General features: G+C 43.6%; 1 protein-coding gene across 1 annotated transcript in view; it reads right to left on the bottom strand.

Annotated features, from left to right (window-relative positions):
- The window catches only part of MBOAT1 (membrane bound O-acyltransferase domain containing 1), a 112,768-nt gene extending 91,831 nt beyond the window's left edge, over positions 1-20,937 (bottom strand). The window contains exon 1 of the mRNA XM_060164269.1: positions 20,743-20,937. Within this exon, the coding sequence (XP_060020252.1) occupies positions 20,743-20,838 (96 nt within the window). The 5' untranslated portion in view covers positions 20,839-20,937. The remainder of the gene's footprint in view (positions 1-20,742) is intronic.
- Between the last annotated feature and the right edge of the window lie 2,798 nt (positions 20,938-23,735).

Raw genomic sequence — 23,735 nt, 5'->3', positions numbered from 1 at the left:
CTGTATAACAAAGTGAATCAGCTATACGTACACATATATTCCCATATCCCCTCCCTCTTCCATCTCCCTTCCACCCTCCCTATCCCACCCCTCTAGGTGGTCACAAAGCACCGAGCTGATCTCCCTGTGCTATGTGGCTGCTTCCCACTAGCTATCTATTTTACATTCGGTAGTGTATATATGTCCATGCTACTCTCTCACTTCATCCCAGCTTACCCTTCCCACTCCCCATGTTCTCAAGTCCATTCTCTACATCTGCGTCTTTATTCCTGTCCTGCCCCTAGGTTCTTCAGAACCTTTTTTTTTTTTTTAGATTCCATACATATGTGTTAGAACTGGAAGTTTGTATTTCTTAATCTCCCTCACCTATTTCTTTTCTCCCTCCACTACCCTCCCCTCTGGCAACCACTTGTTTGTTCTCTGTATCTATAACTCTGTTCTGTTTTGCTATGTTTGGTCATTTGTTTTGTTTTTTAGATTCCACATATAAGTGAAATCACATAGTATTTATCTTTCTCTGTCTGACTTATTTCACTTAGCGTAATACCCTCTAGGTATACCCATGTTGTCACAAATGGCAAGATTACATTATTTTCATGGCTGAGTAATATTCCATTGTGTATATATACCATATCTTCTTTATCCATTCATCTATTGATAGGCACTTAGGTCACTTCCATATCTTGGCTATTGTAAATAATGTTGCAGTGAACATAAGGGTGCATGTATCTTTTCTAATTAGTGTTTTTGTTTTCTCTGAGTAAATAGCCAGGAGAGGAATTGCTGGATTATATAATTCTATTTTTAATTTTTTGAGGAATCTCCATACTGTTTTCCATGATGATTGCACCAGTTTATATTCCCACCAACAGTGCAGAAGGGCTCTCTTTTCTCTACATCCTTGTCAATACTTGTTAATTGTTGTCTTTCTGAAATAGCCATTCTGACAGGGGTGAGGTTGTATCTCACTGTGGTTTTGATTTGCATTTCCCTGGTGATTAGTGATGTTGAACATCCTTTCATGTACCTGTTGGCCATCTGTATGTCTTCTTTGGGAAAATGTCTATGCAGATTGTCTGCCCCCCCATTTTTGGGACCCAAACAGGGATGTGAACATCTGCTTATTTTTTAATCAGGTTGTTTGGTTTTTTGACATTGAGTTTTCTGAGTTCTTTGTATATTTTAGTTACTAACCCCTTATCAGATATACTGCTTGTAAATGTCATCCCCAATTCATTAGGTGACCTTTTTGTGTGGTTGATAGTTTTCTTCAATGTGAAAAAGCTTTTTTTTTTTTTGCGGTACACGGGCCTCTCACTGTTGTGGCCTCTCCCATTGCGGAGCACAGGCTCCAGACGCGCAGGCTCAGCAGTCATGGCTCACAGGCCCAGCCGCTCCATGGCATGTGGGATCTTCCCGGACCGGGGCACGAACCCGTGTCCCCTGCATCGGCAGGCAGACTCTCAACCACTGCGCCACCAGGGAAGCCCTAAAAAGCTTTTTAGTTTGATGTAGTCCCATATATTCATTTTCATTTTTGTTTCCCTTACCTGAGGAGACATACCCAAAAAAATATTGCCTAAGACCGATGTCAAAGAGCTCACTGCTTATGTTTTCTTCTAGAAGTTTTATGGTTTCAGATCTTACATTTAAGTCTTTGATCCATTTTCAATTTTTTTGTGTGCACGGTGAGAGAGAGTAGTCTAGTTTGATTCTTGTGCATGAAGCTGTCCAAAATTCCCAACACCATTTATTGAAGAGGCTGTCTTTTCCCCATTGTAAATTCTTACCCCCTTTGTCATAATTTCCCATTTAAGTGTGGGCTCATTTCTGGGCTCTCTATTCTGTTCCATTAATCTGTGTGTCTGGTTTTGTGCCAATATCATACTATTTTAATTACTGTAGCTTTGTAGTACAGTTTGAAATCAGGGAACATTACCTTCAGCTTTGTTCTTCTTTCTCAAGATTGTTCTGGCTATTCAGGACCTTTTGTTTTTCCATACAAATTTTAGAATTATTTGTTCTAGTTCTATGAAAAATGTCATTGGTTTTTTGACAGAGATGGCATTAAATCTGTAGACTGCATTGGGGAGTATGGTCATTTTAACAATATTAATTCTTCCAATCCATGAGCACAGTATATCTTTCCATCTGCTTGTGTCATATTCAATTTCTTTCAGCAGTGTATTACAGTTTTTCAAGTACAGTTCTTTTTCCTCCTTAGTTAGATTTATTTCTAGGTATTTTATTCTTTTTGATGCATTAATTAATTTTGATGGGATTAATTTTGTAATTTTTCTGATAGTTCATTGTTAGTATGTAGAAATGCAACAGATTTCTGTATATTAATTGTATCCTGCAATTTTACTAAATTCATTAATGAGCTCTAGTAGTTTTTGGTGGTGTCTTTAGGATTTTCTATGTAGAGTATCATGTCATCTGTAGTGTCAGTTTTACTTCTTCCTTTTCAATTTGGATTCCTTTTATTTCTTTTTCTTATCTAATTGCTGTGGCTAAGACTTCTAATAGTAGTTGAATAAAAGTGGCAAGCATGGGCAGCCTTGTCTTGATCTTAGAGGAAATGCTTTCAGCTTTTCACCATTGAGTATGATGTTAGCTGTGGGCTTGTCATATATGGCCTTTATTATTTTGAGGTATGTTCCCTCTATACCCACTTTGTTGAGAGTTTTTATCATAAATGAATGTTGACTTTGTCAAAAGCTTTCTCTGCATCTATTAGGATGATCATATGATTTTTCTTTTTTTTTTTGGCAGCACCGCATGGCATGCAGGGTCCCAGTTCCCCAACCAGGGATCAAACCATTGCCCATTGTAGTGGAAGCACGGAGTCCCAACCACTGGACCACCACCGAGTCCCAATCATATGATTTTTATTCTTCAGTTAATGTGGTGTATCATACTGATTGATTTGTGAATATTGAACCATATTGTACCCCTTGGATAAATCCGATTTGATCATGCCACTCCCTTCTTGCCTGTAACTTGTGTTGCCCTTGATGCTTTTAAGATTCTCTCTTTAATTTTTGCCATTTTAATTACAGTGTCTCTTGATGTAGTCCTCTTTGGGTTGATCCTATTTGGGACTCTGTGTGCTTCCTGGATCTGAATATATGTTTCCTTTCTCAGGTTAGGGAAGTTTTCAGTTATTATGTCTTCAAATATGTTCTCTGCCCCTTTCTCTTTCTCTTCTCTTTCTGGGACCAGTAAAATGTGAATGTTAGTATGCTTGATGCTGTCCTGGAAGTCTCTTAAACTGTCCTCATTTCTTTTTATTCTTTTTTTCTGTTTTCCTTCACGGATTTCCACTACTCTGTCTCCCTGCTCGCTGATGTAGGTTGATTCTTTAGACTCCCTCAGTCTTAGACTGGGACTTCTTAGGAAATTCTGACTCAGAAAGATCAGGGGTGGGGCCTAGGAACCCCTGTGTTTAAAGTGTTGCCCAGGTGATTCTGATGGTGACCACTGTAAACAAGGACAACTTGAGCCACCTCATGACACCTTATGTCCTGAGGATGCCTTAAGTCCTTATGATACTTTGAGCCCGTCCCACCCTTTTGATGGTTCCCATCTACTCGGTTCTTTCTGAAGAACAAATGCTGATAAATCTGTTTTCACACGTTCATCCAGGTATTCTTCAGTCAAATGAAGAACCAAAGCCAAGGCTATTCAGGAGGAGCACCCCATGCTTCTTCCTGTCTCCATCTTGAAGTGATTCAGGCCCACACCCACCCTTCCAGGTGCAGAGGGGACCTTGTCTCCGTGTCCTCAGCTGACCATGTGCTGGATCCTGTCCCCTCTCACACTTAACCCACTCTGCATCAAGTCTCTGTCAACTTCTTCTCCACAGGTTTTGTGATTTCTTCACTCCTGTCTTCAGATATGGATAACTCCCCTCTTTTTTTTTTTTTTTTTTTTGTGGTATGCGGGCCTCACACTGTTGTGGCCTCTCCCTTTGCAGAGCACAGGCTCCGGACACGCAGGCTCAGTGGCCATGGCTCACGGGTCCAGCCGCTCCGCAGCAGGTGGGATCTTCCCTGACCAGGGTATGAACCCGTGTCCCCTGCATCAGCAGGCGGACTCTCAACCACTGTGCCACCAGGGAAGCCCTCCCCTCTATCTTTAAAACCGAAAACAAACCTCCCTTTGGCCCTTCCTGCCATGGTCTCATCTCTCTTCTTCAAAGCCATCAGATTCCTCTTATGAATGGTCTACACATATGTCCATTTCTTCCCTAAACACTGTATCATTTTCCCTCTTCACCACTTCTCTAAAACTGCCTTCTCCACCATCCCAAACAATATTTTTCTCAAAAAATTCAACCCTCCTCCTCCCTTGAGGGCCCTGCAACACCCCTCCCACCCTCACCCATTTCTGTGCTACTAAATTACCTTCCTAATGCTGCGCTCTCTCTGGGCTCCTCCACAGGCATTCAATGGGGAGTGTTCACCAGAACAAGTCTCTGCTGTGGTCTCATCTCATTTCCGCCTTCAGTGAGTTTGTTCCTTTTCCTGGTTTCATTCACCCCACCCCAACCCATGCCAATGACTTCCAAGTCTCCATCTCCCCAGCTCTGATCTCTCATGCCTCACACTGCCTTCAGGGCATTTCTTTTTTGAAATCCTGCTCTCATCTTAATATGGCTCAAGCAGAAGTCATTAGTTCACCTCTCAGTCAACTTCTGTTTCCAGTTTCTCCATTTCTGTCAGAAGAAGTTCCGTTTGCCAAGACACTCTTATACTCCCCTCTGCAACCCCATTGCTTTATGACTGGGAGAGCCCCAAAATAACCACCAGACAACCTGATATTTGCACAATTATTTCATTCCTTTGGGTCTTGAAGATCTTTCCTTTTAAGGTTTTTAAATACCCAAATACTATGTTTGCTTAAGAAAACACAGATGTAAAAAATTTAAAGTTTCCCTTATCCTCTGCAGCAATCGGGGTGACTGTTAAGAGGGTCAAGGTCACTGTGACCACTAGCTACACATTGGTGACTATCATTCCAAAACCAGATAGATAAATAGATGAAAGAGAGAGCATTTTTATTTTTTTAAATTTAAACAGGACATGGATCATAATATACATACTGTTCTTCAACTTGCTCTTTTCACTCAATATGATGAATATCTTTCAACCTGACTTTATTTTCTCTAACACTTGTATATAATTCCACAGCTAGAGTATACCATAATTCAATCTAACTATTCCTCTACTGCTTAACATTTAGGGATCTTTCTATCTTTAAATGCCCATTGAGAAAGGTCACTCTTTAAACCACTGACTTACTTGTCAATTAATACTGAAACTAGGATCACTGTGGACTGACAGCTAGATAAAGAAAGAACTCAGGGCAAGCAGGGAGGGACATCAGGAAGGAAGGGAGTAGACCCTGACAATAGGAGTCATCACCACACAGCCTCTGCTTGAATACTGCCTGGGATGGGGGACTCATGAACTCCAATGATGATCAATTCTTTTATCTACACAACTCTCATTAATAAGAAATTTCTGACAATTGGAACCTACCTCGCTGAAGTTTCCATCCTTTAATTCTGCAGAGGACACATCATAATTATATTCTTCAAATATCTGAAAATTACTATTATATCCTATTTAAGGCTTTTCTTCTTTAAGTTAAACACCTCTTCTTCCTTCTGTAATCCTCCTCATAGGAACTAGGTTCAAAATCTCTCACCTTCCCTCTCACCTTATCTGATTCCAACACAGGTAATGTTTACCTGATAAAAAGAGTCATTCCTATGCGAGATTCTTTCTCACTTCCTGGGTTCACTAAGTTTACTAATGTTTCAGCTTGGATCCCCACCTTCCCATTTCACTACAGTCAAAAAGTTTTCTTTCCAGCTGTCACCCCTTTCTTTACTCACTGCCTTCTTCTGCCCCATCTTTTCTGCCTTGAAGTATGAAATTCCTTCATCCCATAGAATCCCCAAAGTCGAGTCTTTTCTTACTCTTCACCAGATTCTAACTGAAAACCCAACTTCCCCTCCAAATGCCAACTACACTCACCTCACTTAAGCTCAGTGCTATGACATAAGCATTTTTCCCTATGAGCTTCAAAAATGTGATGAAGGTGGTGATGGGGAAATGATAGCAAACAACATCCACATAATTACTGAGCAGTTTACTAAAATCTTCCCTATGGATCACCTGCCTCATTTGAAATACACAAACACCCCTAATGTATATATATTAGCTCATTTTACAAATAAGGAATCAGGCTCTGAAAGGTTAAATAGCTTGTCCAAGGTCACACATCTACAAAAGACTGGCTCTAAGCCTAGAACCCGGCTCTTCAAAGTCTATTCCAGCATTGTTCCTACTATGTTAGAGCAAGGTAAGTTCACAGGACAGAACCCAGAAGGAAACACAAACATTCATTACACAGCCTGGGTCTAAAATTTAGGCACTTTTTACAGCTTGCAACTCCATAATGCCTTGAGAAGATTTTCGCGTGAATTCTTGTGGCTTAAGTAATATACACTCAGAATGGTCCGGTTGAATGGACAACTGAGATGCAGAATAGCATTTCTGTGGTCAAAATAATGAGGAAATATCTCATTGAGCAATGGTAAATGCCTGGAGAGTTTTGTCCGGGGGTGGTTCTGCTGTTTGATGTTACAGGGAGAGAAATATTTATCTTACTAAACAACTATTCATTCATGAAGATTATCGGATGGATTCAGGATGAACCAGAAGTCCTTTGTATCTTTACTGAAAGTGACTTAGATGCATGCAATGATTTTAATAAATCTGACTTTAAAGTAAAGCACAGACACATACCAGTGTAACTGTGTGCTTTCTTTCCATTCTTCTGACTCGAAAATTCTCTAAAAGCACGCTGGTCCCAATGTTCACAGACATAGCACAATTAACAATCCTTGATTTAAAATAAAAAGCATCATGTCTTAAATAAAATTTATTTTTCAGAACAGTTTTAGATTTACAGAAAAATTGCAAAGATAATACAGAGAGTTCTCATATATCCTACAACGTATTTCCTTTATTATTAGCACCTTACATATAAAGGTTTCATCTGTCATAGTTAATGAACCAATATTGATACACTAGTATTAACTAAAGCCCATACTTTATTCAGATTTCCTTATTACCCAATGCCCTTTTTCTGCTCCAGGATCCCATCCAGGACACCACATTGCATTCACGTGTCATGTCTCCTGAGACTTCTCTTGGTTATGCCAATGGTTATACAAACTGGTGAATATACTAAAAAAAAACACTGACTGGTACACTTGAAATGGGTGAATTGTAAGGTACAGAATCCTAGACTAGAAAGAGGACATTAGTGGAAAAATTGGTGAAATTCAAAAAGTCTGGAATTTATTTAATGGTTTTCTATCAGTGTTGATGTTTGACTTTTGACAAGTGTACCTAACATTGAGGAAAACCGGGGGAGGCACATATAAAAACTGTCTGTACTATCAGTACAGTTTTTCTGTGAATTTTAAATTATTCCAAAATAAGTTTGTTTTTCTTTAATTACCATAGAATGTGATCTATTATTATGAAGCAAAGGGCAAACCTTAGATGAGGTGCAAGTCGCTTCTTGAAATATTGGTGAGACCCTTAGTATTTTCCCTCGAGCTAAAGAGGGATAATTACAAAATGACACAACAAAGGACTTCTCTGAGGCCATCAAGTTCAAGGCCTTCTTCAGGAAATGAGGCGCATCAGTGGCACACCCCATCCATGGTTACCTAACCGGCATTTTATGGTCCTCACTGATGGCTACTCCACAGTCTGTGGCTCTTGCCATCTTTTGTCAACTCTTTTACTCAAGTTCATTTCCTTTTTTGTTTAGGAACCTTCAGTCCAGTTGTTCTTAGAACCATTTTTCCTGCTCGTTTCTAACTTCTCCATATCATCTAGAAACTCTGCAACAGAGAACCAAATCTCGACACATATAACTCTAATAAATATTTGAGGGTTGCCAAGCACACAAGAGCTGGTTTTCCAGCTCTCCTAAAAACTTGTAAGGGGTCAATTTCTAAATCATTTTACAGCCCACTGCTGTCTTTCTAATTCTCTCTGCAGTTTCCACTAGCTAAGATGCACAGTCATAATTCATTATTGGTTATGACAGTGAAATTGGGTCCCACCTGGTATCTTGATGAAATGATTACTTTTAGTTTATAGCCTCCTTTCGCCCTTCTTTCAAACTAAGATAACAAAACTGGCCGTCGGATAAAGATATCTATGAAGGCTCTCAATACCTCAGTAGAAAGATACACACATAAGTCAACTTAAGTTTTGCAACGTAGGCTCACTATAAAACTGAGGTAAATGTTAACTCGATAAGGCTGAGGTTACAAAATAGTCCTTTATTATACTCTTTTCGTAAACTCCACCCCCAGACCCTACACATTAAGAAAATGAAAAATCTTCTTGTTCTTCCCTCCACAATGTGTAGAAAACAGCTCTCTGAGTAGAATTTCATATACAAATTGATTTGCTTCCCTTTTGTTCAGTAACCTGCAGGCAGGTTAACACTTACTGTTTGGAGATGAATGGCGATTCTCTTTTGGAATTGAGAAGGGAGGAAAACCAGCTCAACATCTCTAGTAAACAAGAAACAGAAGCTCTTTTTCACACGGTCTTATTTCCATTGTAAAGCACACAAATTCCTAAGGCGTTCTGACCTTGCTCTAACGAGGAGGTGGAAGAAGAGAGATTCCAGAGCCCTGAAGGTCAATTCGCTTCAGCCAACATGCATGGAAATGCACTCATTTCACTGGGAGAAACAAGAAAGGAAAATATACAGATACAATCCTTTTAGCTACATCCACTGAAAAGTAAAAAGAGAAAGAAAAGGCCTTGGAGGGGGGCCTTTACCCTCAAGAAGTGTTTCTTTACAATCTAAAACCAAGCCTTCCTTGCTACTGTTGAAGATCTTGGAATCACAGAATTTTAGAGCTGCATTGGGCTTAAAGAGCATCATTTCCAGGAGACGGAGAGACCAAAACTTCCGCTGACACCGGGTCAGTGGGAGGCAGAACCATTTTCATCCCTGGGGCACAAGGGAAAGGGAATCTTTAATGTCCTCATGCCTAAGTCCAGAGTGTACGCTCTCCCTCTCAGGGAAATTGGAGGCAAAGCCCATCTTCTGCCCGTCCTGAGCTCAGTGCTCATCCCGTCGCCCCACCTGCCCCACTGAACGTGGTCCCCATGTTCTCCATGTTCCTGGGGACCATGCCAATGTGGGAGACCCCTCTCCAAACTCATCACCCACCCCCACCAGCGTCTTTCAGCGTCTGCTAAAGGACAAGGCCGTTCCTGGAAGCAGAGAAGCAGAACTCTCAGAAAAGGCAGAAAGGAAGTCAACGTCACAAGAACTCTGTAGATGCAGATATGAATCAATCCCTAAGAGACACTGTTAAGTTTTTTTAAAAAGGCGAAGAGTGGAAGAACCGTACACTCTCATTTGTGTCAGAAAAGACAAAAAGATTCTGTGTACATGGCAGCCTCGCCTACCTCTGGCCACCAGCGGGGAGCGGATCTGAGCAGCTGCAAACTGGGGGCGGGGCGTGAGGGGGGTGTACACCACAGGGACTGACCCTTCATTATACCCCCTTTTCTGCCTTGTGGTTTGATACTAAGTCCATAAGCTACCTAGTCAGAAAACTCATTTTTTTAAACTGTATTTATACAAAATAAAAACCAAAAAAATTAATCAAACACAAAACATTACAGATAAATAAATATTTAAAATAAATGAAATTAAATTTTTAAAAAGACAGAGCAAAAAATGATGCCAGGGATAAAAAAAAAGTCGTTGGAGGAAAGAAGTCTCAACCCAGTGACACTCACAGTTAAACCACTTCATAAAATTTCACAAAATGACTTTTGAATTTAGCAACTTCCTCTAAGCCTTAGCAACCTTGTGTTGTATACCTCTGCTGACTGTTTCAAATGAGAAGTACAGAATGATGAATGAGACAAAAATAGGGGTGGGGGGGAGACAACCACTCATTTTTTAATTACTTGTTTGAAATAAGAAGTTAGAACTCTCTGAACAAAACTTTTCCAATGTACCCCTGGCTCCTTTTTCAAATGAAGCTTTCAAACCCGAGCTTTGTGTTGTTGTTTTGGTAAATAGGCTGGAGAATGGAGTATCTGTAATAATATGATGGTTGCAAAATCCCCAGCACCATCCCCCAGCCAGAAATCCTAACGCAACACTGAGAGCCCCTTTTATGCTGTGTGGACTTTCAAAACCATACTTCAAAAAATGATTAACCACTGATAACAAAGTTATAGGCAGAGCCCCACTATTATAAGGAAGACGGTAAATGATTAACCGAGTGCCTATTTTTTGGCTAACTAAAATGGGTTAAAGAGTTCATCTTGTGGCAGATGATCACATTTCTAAGCCCTACGGGATAGTGGGCTTTTAATGAAGCACATTTTTAACCCGAATAAACTACTTGAAGTTACTTTTACCGCTGATTATTCTCTAACCTTCTGCTATCCTGGCAAAACTACTAGAAATTGTCATTAACAAGACTGCAGCAAGTTCTCCCTTTGTCTTGTTTACTGAAAGGGTTGACTTACTTAAAATAGAAAGCTTCTGAAAAGCATACAACCAAATACTGTTATTAAATTACACAGACTGAATTCTTTTTACAAGTTGCTGCTACAAAAAGATATTTCCAGATTGTATCTCCTTATAATCTTTCCATGAAATTTTTCTTTATAAATGTAATTCAGAGGCTGTGCTTCAAAAACACTTGGGAGTACTTGGGTATACAGCACTTTCTGTATGTAAGTGACTTGACTTCAAACTGCAAAAGGAAAACTGTACATGGTGTTCACACACACTTGAGACAACTGGTCCAAAAAAATGATATTAATATCTGCCTTTATAATGGTAAGTAATGCATCTATCAACTCCACATAATGAAAACGGGAATGGAGAATTTTATATTTAAACAACCCAAGATTCACATTTAACTATCAGTAATTGGGCCATTAATTAACTCTCAAATCAGAAATTAGGCCTATTCGATCTGAAGTGTAGGGTCCAAATAATAAACAGGTTTAACCAGTTGGTAAAAAGAACCGGCTCCTAATTTTATCACCACTTAGTCATCCATTCCAGTGCAAATTATGTAAATAAAATTCCACTTCAAGGGAACCAAGTTTATTTAGTTCTTACTTCCTACTAACAAGCATACCAAGATGACTAAGATGCAGCCTCACTCACTGCCCAAGAAGAAAGGTCATCTTTCCTCAGCCTCAGTACCTTTGCTCAAACAGCTTCCTCTTCCTGGCATATTCTGCCTGTCCCACCTGGCCTCACCGCTGCACTTTCCCCTTCTCCTTCTAAAGCAGCAGCTCTCAGGAAGCTCCCCTCACCTTCCCCAGGACAGGCCCAGGAGTGCTGAGGCCCACACGTACACATTTTCTGGAGCATTGAGCACACTGCATTACAAGAGTTTACACGTAATAAAGTAATTTACCAAGTGCCTATTGGTTTGTCTCCTAGAAGGCAGAGATCCTGATTAATCTCTGTATCCCCTTCTAGCCCAATATTTGGCATCCGGTACTCCATAAGCAAGTACAGAGAGAAGCCTCTCAGAATCAGGCAGGGCAGCAAAAGGATAAATATCTGAGACATAAAGTAAGAGGCACCATGTGGGAGAAAAGAATGAAATATTGCCATTTGCAGCGACATGGATGGACCTAGCGTATATCCTACTAAGTGAAGTAAGTCAGACAAAGACAAATATTACATGATATCACTTATATATGGAACCTAAAAAATAATACCAATGCATTTATATACAAAACAGAAAGAGACTCACAGACATAGAAAACAAATTCATGGTTACCAATGGGGAAAGGGAGGGGGGAGGGATAAATTACAAGTATGGGATTAACAGATACAAACTACTGTACATAAAATAGGTAAGCAACAAGGATGTACTGTATAGCACAGGGAATATATGTACTGTATATTCAATATATTGTAATAACCTACAATGGAATATACTCTGAAAAATATACATATAACTGAATCACTCTGCTGTACAGCTGAAACTAGCATTGTAAATCAACTATATATTTCAATTTTTTAAAAAAGACAAAAACACACACATAACCAATACGCAGACAAGTAGATATGCATATACAAAGTCAATAAACATAATCTCTCCCACCAAAAAAAGAAGCACATACAGTATGGAGAGAGTGCTATGGAGAAAAAAAGAAAATAAAATCGGATTCATTTGGCCCTGGGGGAGGGGGGGGATGATCTATAAGGGGAGAGGAGAGAGCAAGGCCAGGGTTCCAGAGAGCAGACAGGAGGGGATGAAAAAGGAAATGAGGATGAGTATGAGGACTAATGTCAGGCAGAGGGAAAAGTGTGAGCAGAAGCTGGAAGGTGTGAACGACGCAGTGGATCTGAGGCACAGGAAAGAACTCATCCGCTGCATTGACGGTACAGCGCCCAGGGAAGCAGCGGCTGGGATGCAGGGCAGTGACTACGAGCAAAGTCTGCAGAGGCAGTCCTGGGTTCGAGCCCTGCCCAGCTCCCAGGCTGCCCACCCTCTTTGTGTGCAGCTCCAGGAAAAACCACAAGGCCCAGGGTCAGTCGCTGGCCGCGGCCTTACCAGGACTCTGGGGCCCCCGGGGACACCTCTACCTGCCAAGCACCCCGCCGCTCATCCCTGAGCCTCCTGTGCCCGGCATGCAGGCTTGCAGTCATGGGCTCCCAGGTCCTCCTCAAAGCCCTCAGTCTGCTCTGCTCCCGGAAGCCTCGGTGTCTTCCCAGCTCTCTCCCTCCCTCTTAGCCTTGAGGGAGAACTGTCCGCCCCCAGGCGTCTGCTTTCCCATTTTACCACCACAAACGGCAAGGAGAGAGAAGAAAGTCACTGCTTTTCCAGATTCCCCCATTGCTGCTTTGGACCATTTTTCTTCCACCATCCTTCTGTCATTTAAGAATATACTTGTGGACTAAAAGATGTAAGTGCTGTATAGAATCAGCCAATTATGTGAAAGTAGCGTATCTGCCTTTACTGTGTTTGTCATTAACCTGAATGGAAAGACCTTTAAAATTGACTTCTTTAGAAAGCATTTGAATGCATTTTGTTTGGTATTGTATTTATTCAATAAAGTGTTTAAGTAGTGCCAAGTGTGAACTGGGCCCTAGGATGGTGTCGGTTGGAGGGAACAGGGGGTGGTGGGACTGAAAGAACAGAGCAGGCTGACCCCCGCTCAACAGGCTCAGCTGCTGCCTCCTTTGATAAAGGGGCTAAGAGAGCCCTTTGAGAGGCACCGTCCTTCCAGCCAGGAAGTACCTCCCTCCAGACCCCACTCTGCGTCCTAACATTAAATGAGATGCGCCCTGGAGAGTGGCTGGCTGAGTGCCTGATAGTAGAGCCTGTCATACCCTCTCTGGTCCTTCTTCATTGTCAGGATCTACCAATCTACCTCCACATTCCTGGAGAGTTTAGGTAGCACAGAGTCTTTCTCTCCACCTCACATCCCCAGTCACCTAGGCAGCTTCAACGTTTAGGACGATCAACCAAATTCCCCAGTTCCTCGACTTGCTAAACTGAGTCGACTTTCACCCCTTCTCCCATGGCCACACCTTGACTTTCATCCTTGCCCAGGGAAGCTTCCCTAGGAATCTTCATCTTAAATATCCTGGCCCCCGGCTCTCGCACCTCCCCTGCACCCGCCCCTCAAAGTCCCTCCAATCTCCAAATGTTTCCCTTTTCACTGCCATCACCTCCAGCTACCTGTCAGCATCTCTCAACACCCTTACTTCTTAACGTTCCAACAACCTTCCCTGCAAACATCCAGCGATTTATTTTACTTTTGCTCCTACAAGGAGCTGCTGAAAGACAAAAACCACATATTGGCACAAATCCTGAAATTTTTGATTTTCAGTGCGTCGATTATACTCAGCAACCCATTAAACTGACCCCAGGCCGCTCCTTCTCTGCTCCCCCATTAAGACTACTCCAAACATCCACTCATTGTCAAAAACCCCTGCTCCATCCCTGCCTCCTTCAGCCAGGACCTCCCGCCCCACTTCACAAAATGAAAATCCTTTCACATCTTAAACCCTTCAATGCCTTCCCTTGGATGGTAGTAATGCCTCTACACTTCAGGTAGCACAAGGATCACCTGGGCAGCCCTGTCACTCGGAAATGTATTTGGATTCACTAGGTCTGAGTCAAATCCCAGAAGCATATTTGGCAATAGATACTGATGACGGTCCATCCGCCAAATGTGAGGAAAATTATCTATAACAGGGGTCTCAAACTCCAGTCCTCAGGCCAAATCCAGCCCTTGCCTGTTTTGTGTGGCCTGCATGTTAACTACGTGTTTTTACATCTTTAAAGGGTTGGGAAAAAAATATCAAAAGAAGAAAATTTCACAACATGTGCAAATTACATAAAATTCAAATTTCAGTCCATAAATAAAGTTTCATGAGAACACAGCCAGGCCCAACGATTTACATATTGTCTATGGCTGCTCTCACCACACAATGTCACAGTTGAGTCGTGCAACAAAGACTGTACTGCCTGCAAAGCCGAAAATATTTACTGTCTGGCCCGTTATAGAAATAGTTTGCTTCCCCCTGGTCTCTGCAGGGTGAAGTACAAACACCTCACCAGACCCTCCAGCTTCCTCATGATGTGACCCCTGCCTCCCTCCCCAACCTAGAGTCCCAAAATCTTCACGAGGGCAGCCTCACCAGCCACTTCAGTGGACTCAGTTCCTTGAACGAAGTGCACAGTTTCACACCTCCCCACCTCTGTATGTGCTGTTCTTTCTACCCACTTTGCCTGACAAATACCTCTTCGGCCTTCAAGACCCAGTTCGTGGTCCTCCCCACCTGTGAGATGCTCTCTGACAACCACACCTCACCCGCCTCCACGGCGCTTAATTCATTTGTATCCCATTTATCTGCATACAGCAGTGGTTCTCAAATTTTTGGGCATCCCAGCACCACCGAGAGGGCTCATGAAATCCCCCGCTGGCTGGGTCTGTGCCCAGAGCAGCAGACAGGGTGCCAGGCAGAGAATAACTTTTCTAACAAGTTTCAAGGCTGATGCTGCAGGTCCAGGCACCACACAGGAGCAACACTGGTTGACTTCTGTGTCCCCACCCCACCCAACAATGCGTTTTTCGAGGATGGACCCTATTTTATTCATGTTTGAATGATAACAGCCTCACCCAGTCCCAGGAATTCCTGGAACATGGCAGAACCTCAGTATTTGCTGTTTGTAGTCTAACCAAATGATGCTCCTCCCATAAGCCGATGATTTCACTATCAGACAGTGAAAGGGAAATTAAGTGGGGAGAGGAGGCCTAGCCTTGTAGGCCAAAAAAATGAATGAAGTGGCTCTCTGCAGGATGGACATTCTGTGACCTGCCATATGCATCCTGAGCCTGGGGTCAGCTGGAAAGCCCCAGGGTGGAGAGTAGACTGTTCAAGTCAGAAACCCAAGAGTACAGCCTGGAGGCAGCACCCACAGGGGGAATGTTCAGTAGAGGACCCTCCCCACCCCTCCCACAAAGATCCATCTCTCTCCACTTTAAAAACAGAAGATTCTGTATCAAAGTCTGATCATGTATATCGTCAGCATTGGCATATATTGCTACTAATGATAAGCATTTGTTGAGCACGCTACTACTTGCTTGGAATACCAGGATAGATAAAACCTAGACTTCAAGGAGACTTTAAATTAGTTTGAAACTCAGTATTATAAACCAGGCAGGATACCTAACAAAATAAGGTAACATTTTGTGTCAAGTGTCAAATATAAACCGTGTCAAAGATAAACAGTAAATTCCACAAGAGTCCAAGGTGTCCTGTGGCTTTTCCCTTCTCTGTTCCACTAAGGTACCACCTACAAACCTCTATTAGTACCTACATAGGTCTGTGAGGACATAGCACTTCTATAGGTCTTTTGTCTCCTCCATGGGCGTATAAACTCTTCAAGGATAGGAACCTTGATTTTTTGTTTTTAAGACCTGACCAAGTCCCTGGTACTACTAGTGTTAAATAAATATTTAATTGATTTAATAATGACTGTGGAATGTGAGCTGGGCTTTTAACCAAGGGCAAGACTTAGATAAGAATAGAAAATTGAGGGTTGGGCTTTCCAAGAATAGGCAAAAGAACCAACCAGGTGACTGAAAGCTCCAGGCAGGTACAGACACTGTGGTCAGAGGCCCCGGTGGAGTCATCAAAACCCACTGCTGATATCACCATAAGTCGAGAGGGTCAGGCCTTCAGAGCTGGTCTTCACTGATCTTGCCTTTTAAACTGTAACACAAGCTTACATAAATAGGCCTAAACCTGGACTGCTTTAATCTCAAAAATCATTTCCTGGCACTCAGAGTTCCCCACCACCAAATTGCAAATTCCTTAAAGCCAGGAATTTCTCCTCTTGCACAGCTCCTAGGATACGACCGTGTACCACACAAATTAGGAACGTCAGTATTACCGCGTCTATCCTGGTAGCTGAGTCAACTTTGCAAACTTCGAAGGCTAGGATAGTTTAAAGACAGATCATGCCATACCCCACGACCAAAACCGAGTGGAGAGGGCATGAGCAGATGATTTAAACAAAAAAATCAAACAAAATAGTCATCCTCAGTTCTTTGCCCGAGTTCCACATCTGCTCGAAAGAAACTCATTCTAGAAACGCAGTTTTCATCAAACTCATCTGTGAGGCACCTGTGAAGGCCCCAAGTCATCCATTTCCTATACTCTGGATCTGAACTGCTGTGCTCTAGTCTCTAATTAAATAAGATGATTTTGCATTTAACATCTTTAGGAGGAGGCCAGGCTAGTAAAAGTCCCTGGAAACTAAAACCATAGACTTTTCCTGAGTATAGTCACAATTGCACACAGGCTCCCCCCATAAGCTAACAGAACAGATAAATGGAAGAATCAGATGAAAAATAATTAAAGACAGCCACTATGGAGAATAGTATGGAGGTTCCTTAAAAAACTAAAAATAGAGCTACCATATATATGATCCAGCAATCCCACACCTGAGTATATATCCAGAGAAAACCATAATTTGAAAAGATACATGCAACCCCAATGTTCATTGCAGCTCTATTTACAATAGCCAGGACATGGAAGCCACCTAAATGTCCATCAACAGATGAATGGATAAAGAAGAGGTGGTACATGTATACAATGGAATGTTACTCAGCCATAAAAAAAAAAATGAAATAATGCCATCTGCAGCAACATGAATAGACCTAGAGATTGTCATACTGAGTGAAGTAAGTCAGACAAAGACAAATATCATATGATATCGCTTATATGTGGAATCTAAAAAAAATGGTACAAATGAACTTATTTACAAGACAGAGTCACAGATATAGAAAACAAACATGGTTACCAGGGGGAAAGGGTTGGGGGAGGGATAAATTGGGAGATTGGGACTGACATATACACACTACTATTTATAAAATAGATAACTAATAAGGACCTACTGTATAGCACAGGGAACTCTACTCAATACTCTGTAATAACCTATATGGGAAAATAACCTAAGAAAGAGTAGATATATGTATATGTATAACTGATTCACTTTGCTGTACACCTGAAACTAACATAACATTTAAATCAACTGTACTCCAGTAAAAATATTTAAAAAAAGAGTTCTTCACTCACATAGTAGAATGCTCAACAGATATTTCAGGTTTTGCAAATAATAAACAACTTGACACAGGGAGACCCAGAAGCCAAAGACATTCTCACAAGTGCAATCAATACAGAAATTAAAAATATACGTGTGAAATGTTAAGACATTAAGAAAAGGATTCACTATCTTTAAGTGGCATATGAAGAACCACTTGGACAACGTGAGGTATATGTTTTATCACTGTTAGCAAATCGAAGGCCAATAAAAAGTCACTCTTTAATGGGCCAGGAGCAAGCATGTATCAAGGACTGGGCTCTCACCCTAGGACTGTCCTCCAGACCTGGCTCCACTTTTCTCTTCCCAATTTTGTGCCCCAGGGGGAGCCCCTGCAGACCACATCGCCCAGGTGCCCCAGGCCAGCCACCCACTGGGGGCCACTGCAAGAGATGGAAGGGGGCTTCCCTGGTGGCGCAGTGGTTGAGAGTCCGCCTGCCGATGCAGGGGACACGGGTTCGTGCCCCAGTCCGGGAAGATCCCACATGCCGCGGAGCAGCTGGGCCCGTGAGCCATGGCCGCTGAGCCTGAGCATCCGGAGCCTGTGCTCCGCAGCGAGAGAGGCCACAACAGTGAGAGGCCCGTGTACCGCAAGAAAAAAGAGATGGAAAGGCCAGGAGATGGGGAGCAGAAGGGCTGAGGTTCTCTCTCTACTTCCCCCCTGTATCCTGGCAAGAGGACTTTCTTCCCTTTCCCTTGCCCAGGTCTTGGTACCTGAACCTCCTTTATTGGCTCCCTTAATGCCACCCACACCTCTCTAAGTAGTTCATCAAAGTTTCTTCATTGCCATCCATTTAGTTGAATTGTTTCCTGCCAGGACCCTGTCTGATACAAGGACTGTAGGGCATTTTATATCTATATAAAATGTCTCGGCTCCAAAATGTAGGTCTTTTTGTCGTCTCCCATTTTACACGTGAAGACTCTGAGGCTCCAGGAGGGTAGAATACCAGCCAGCAGTCATAAAGGAAGTTTTCTGGCAGAGCACAAATTACTCCCAAGTCAGTCTAACAACTAAAAAGCCCCTGAAAGTGCGAGGGAGAAAAACACATCAAGCTTCCAAACTCTCAAGCCACAGTTTAGCCTCAAACCACATTATTTATGGTTTGGGATTCTCCCTCGGCCTGAAATGAGCCAGCTGGGGCATTGCCCTTTCAGTGCTTCTTCCACTGAGAGTTGCTTAGATTTGACCCTGCTGGAGGGCAGTGGGGTTTCCTAAGATCTAAGAGATCACAGGTGCTCCTTCCTTGCCTATCGCCCACATTTTTCCTTCAGTTCATCCCAGAAATCCCTTCCTTCCAGCCTTAAACATCCCACAGGCTCTCTTGTTCTTGTTTATAAATTAAAACCAGAATTCCTTTGCCAGAAATCCAGGAGATGGAAGATGAGGGTGGATGCAGTTACAAAGCACTTAATAACATCATCCTAGGCACCTCTCAGTCGTCAATCTCTGGGATTCATTAACAATCTAACTCTTTCCATACAAAAAACCTCCCTGGATTCCTCTTCTCTGTAGCTGTGCTGAATTGCTGAAAATGGAAAATGCAATTAAAATAAATTGTGATGGAGAGTAGAGGGGTAAGTACCAACGAACTCCCCTGAAGGAAATTCAGCTCTGAGTTATATTTCATTTCAGGGCTAAAGAATTTGCTATTATTTCTGCCTTTGCAGGTCCTTGGCAGTCACTACACTCTCACTACAAGAACAGGCGTTAGCAGCTGATACCTCTCCCAATTTCCTGACCATCTGGATTTTACAACTGATGGCCGACAGTCAGGTCAGGTGGAGTTCTGAATCAGATCCTCAGAGGGAGCCAGGTGGAAGGGTGGCTCAGTAAACAGCATCTGAGTACGGGAAACATCTAGGTCTCACTTCCTCGTTGCTGAGGGAATGTGAGTGGAAAGAGCAGCAGGTATACTCTTGTTTGAAGGAAAGAAGAATTTTTTAAAAGATCACTAGTGGGCCGTCCTCCAGCATGCCTTACCCAATTCCATTTAAATAACATACAGCTGACCCTTGAACTACATAGGGGTTAATCTGTCTATAATTTACTGTCGGCCCCTTGTATCTGTGGTTCCTCGGAAACTGTGGATTCAAGCAACCTCGGATGGTACAGTACTGTAGTATTTTCTATTGAAAAATATACACATATAAGTGGGCCCATGCAGTTCAAACCCGTGTTGTTCGCGGGTCAACTGTATATTTATTGACTCACTGCTAAATACAGGGCCTATCTAGCCTGCAGCACCTAAGGAGACAAGAAAAGAGGTTAAGATAGGCTCAACCCTTGGGAAAATTTCTTACCTGGAATTACTGTTGTTTGCTGCCATTTTCAGTTTTAATGGTAGCAGACAGTTGCTGGACAGTCCAAATACCTGCAACAGTGCCTCTCTTCTCCCACTAACCTGTCCTACTAGGGAGCCTGGACCCCCGAGGGTAGATTGACTGAATAACCTAAGGCCCTCGGAAAACCACAGCATCCTGTGTCCCTCCTCCCTTGACGATGTTGATCACAGGTGGTACAAAATAACTGTCAACCCGATTTCACAAGCCTCACTGCAGAAAACCCAGGTCTCTCATTCAAAAGCTACAGGCTTTTGCATATAGATCACTCAGGTTCAGTTTCTAAGTAGTTTCATCTAACTTAAAAATAATAAAGACCTGACTACACTGATGAAAGAAACACGAGTCATTTATCAGAATGTTTTAGCCCTGGGTTACAGGAAACGAGGAAACCCAAAACTTCAAACAAAACAAAACAGTTTATTCGAACCTTCTGTGCAAGGTATACCAATTTTTTTCACACTTACAGGAGAAAAACATCAATTTAAAACCAACAAACAAAACTCCACCTGTCTAGTTTGTAGCAGTGAAATCTGCTATGGGGGCGGGGACGGAGGTAGATAACATCCCCACCAACACCCCCGCAGGCTTCACGCCCGCTCCGGCTCCGGGAGGGTTCCCGCGCTCCCGCCCCAGCCGAGGGCCGCCCGCCCGCCCGCCGTTACCTGGTCCAGAGGGATGCCCAGGAGCTCGCTGAGCGGGTGCAGACAGGTGGAGCCCGTGGTGCGGTAGGAGAGGCTGGGAGGAGGCTCTGCTGCCATCCTGCATCTTCGGGAGGCGGCAGCCCCGGCCCCAGGCCGCGCCACCCCGCTCGGCGTCCTCCCGCCCGAGTGCGCGCGGGTGGCTGTCCCGAGGGCCGCGCGGCCGCCTGGCTCGCGGGGACCGAGCGGCGAGCCGGAGGACGCGACCCAGCGCAAAACTCTCGGGGCGCAAACTTGGCGTTGGCGCAGTGGCCGCGGGCGCGGCAGGAGGGCTGCGGCCGAGAGCGTTTGCTTCCCGCTCCCCTCCTCTCGCCGCTCATTGGCCCGGCCGCCCGGGACTGCCCGGGAGGAGGGAGGAAGGGAGGGAGGAAAAGTGCGGACTCGGAGCCCGGCCCTCGAGCGCCACCCGGCCCGCCCTGCCCGGGCCAACCCGAGAGGGAAAGCGACGACAAGGACGCCGCCGCCTAGCCCGGCGCCTGGTGGCGCGCGGCCCCGGGGGCGGGAGGATCCTCTGCTCTTACTTCGCCCGAGCTCCCCATCCTCCCTCCCCGCCACAAGAAACGACCTCCGTCCCGGTCACCCTGACGGGCTCCTTGCGCTAGGGAGCACCCTGACCCCACCCCGTTCTGGTTCCGTCGCAGCGTCGGCACCGCGGCCCTCCCGGTCCCCGCGCCGGCTAAGATTTCCTGCACTTTCCTTGCAAGGCTTCTCCCTCGCAGTCCTTGCGGCCAAGGGTTAATCTGCCAGGGGCTCGAAGCCCAAGGACGCCCCGGGGCTCCCAGCCAGCACCCCAGCACCCAGCCTCCTTTTCTCCTTACGTGCCTGTGGGCAAGACATAGTTTCCTACACCCTGATCTGACATGGTCTGTGTCACACAGGCGCAGACACCAGGACTGCTAGCTTCTGACCATTAATGTTCGGCCCTTTGGATTGTGAATTCTTTTTATTCCTGTAAGAAACGGCGCTACAGTTACGTGCATTCGGATCAGCTTTTGCCAGAACCGGTTCTAAAAAGAGGTACCTGGCCCCTTCGCTTCTCTGTCCTCAGACACCCAAGTGTATCACTGGCACTTGGAAAACTTTAGTTGATTAATAGGTTTTGAGAATCATAAACGTCTTGATCCTTTCCAAGAACTGTTGTATGCTCGCTGATGAAGAAGGCTTTCAGGAAAGCAGGAAATCAGATGGGTAGGAAAAAATAAAAAACAAAGAAAACTGAGTTGCTGTCAATCTCTAGGCTTCACCAGGTAACCAAGCCCAAAGCTTTGCATCAGCAGTTTCCTGGGAGCTGGTAGGAGCCACAGAGCCGCGGATTAGTTGGTGGAGAATCCGACCAAACAGGGGGCCAGTAACTTTGGGGCAGAACTAACATTGTCATCCACATGGCTTCCAGCTTCAAATCCAACTGAAGGCCTGTCAGATGGTCACAACAACTTCCCCTCCAAGGCTGGGCCTCACCCTGGCCTTCTGGACAAGCTTCATCACCAAAAAGCTGCACAGAACTTTAAATGGCCGGGCCAGAGTTTCTCAACTCATGTCCCCACCACTCCCTGTCCCCATGGAGATTTTATAGGAGGCCACCGCCACCAGATGACAATCTGCTTTTCACACCACGCACACATATACACACACTCACACACACACACAGGCATATGCTTGAGGCTCAGTTAGGCCAGACAGGCTCATTAAATATCACACAGTTCTAGAAACTGACCAGAATTGAAGCAATGTTCCTCTTATCTTGAGCAAAATGACAGCTTACATGAGGTGTCTGAGGGCAGAAGGAGCTAGAAAGCGTTGTTAAAAGAAAAAAAAAAATCAACACTTAAATGTGAACTGCCAGAAAAGAAAAGTAGGCCAGTTTGGGTAGTGTTTACGAAGCAAATGCTCAGACCACTCATAATTTTCCGCAAAGCTATGCTCTTCAGACTTCAAAAACTAGTCTTCACATTGGCGTAGGTTTAAAAACAGAAGATTAGCCCTACACGGATTTTCTTCTGCTCAACAAAACACAGATTATCATCTAGTCTAAAATTTCCCCTTAAAAATGGAGGAAGTACGCTTAGATCTTGAAAACAAAACATCACAGAACTTAAATCTTAATAATTCTGTTTTACTGATACTGTAGTACAATTAATGTTCAAAGAACTATCAGGTGATGCAGCATCAAAAGAATGGACCAGTTACACTATAGGTTAGTTCAGCTGGCTTCTGGAGGATGGGATATGATTCTAAGATGTATAAGAGCTGTACCATGGACTCATCACTCTCTTTTCCTTCCCCTTTATCTCTGTTTCCATCAGAGATCAATTCATGATAATAATTATTACATGTTAGATACACCTTTTAAAAAGCTCTCTCATTTACCAGTGACAATAACCCACGTGGTTGTTATTATAATCTCTATTTTATAGATGAGAAGCCTGCAGTTTGGAGAGTTTAAGTATCTTGGCCGTGTTTAGGGAGGTTGAATAAAACATGCCTGTCTGATTCCAGAACCTGGGCCCTCAGTCATTATGCCACGTTGCCTCCTCTGAAACAAAACATTTCTCTCTTTATCAAGAGGCCCACTCATACACCCACAGGCCTGTCATTCCTGTGGACAAAGCACTGTATTTACTGTTCAAAAATGAGGTGGCTTGGGGTGATGCTACAGGCACTCGGTCTCACCTGTTCTCTGTCTGCCGTAGAATGAGGCATGATATCAAGGTCAAGTTTCTAATCTCCTTTCTGAAGCTATACTCAGGATGTGAAGTCATCCAGAAGATCCAGTGCTGATCCTGATGACTGGTCTAAAATTAAAGGCCAGACAAAAAGACCTGAAAAGGGATCTGGCATATTTCAGGGAGGCAGCGTGATACTGTCGACTGATAAAAATCCAACACCAGTCTCATGCCAATCCAGACCCAGCCAAAGATACTCAAACAACAAAATTGAATTCAAATCAGCCTCAAAGT

This window comes from Lagenorhynchus albirostris, chromosome 10 (assembly GCF_949774975.1).
Source record: "Lagenorhynchus albirostris chromosome 10, mLagAlb1.1, whole genome shotgun sequence".
Classification (NCBI taxonomy): domain Eukaryota; kingdom Metazoa; phylum Chordata; class Mammalia; order Artiodactyla; family Delphinidae; genus Lagenorhynchus; species Lagenorhynchus albirostris.
This window is presented reverse-complemented; position numbering and strand designations above follow the sequence as displayed.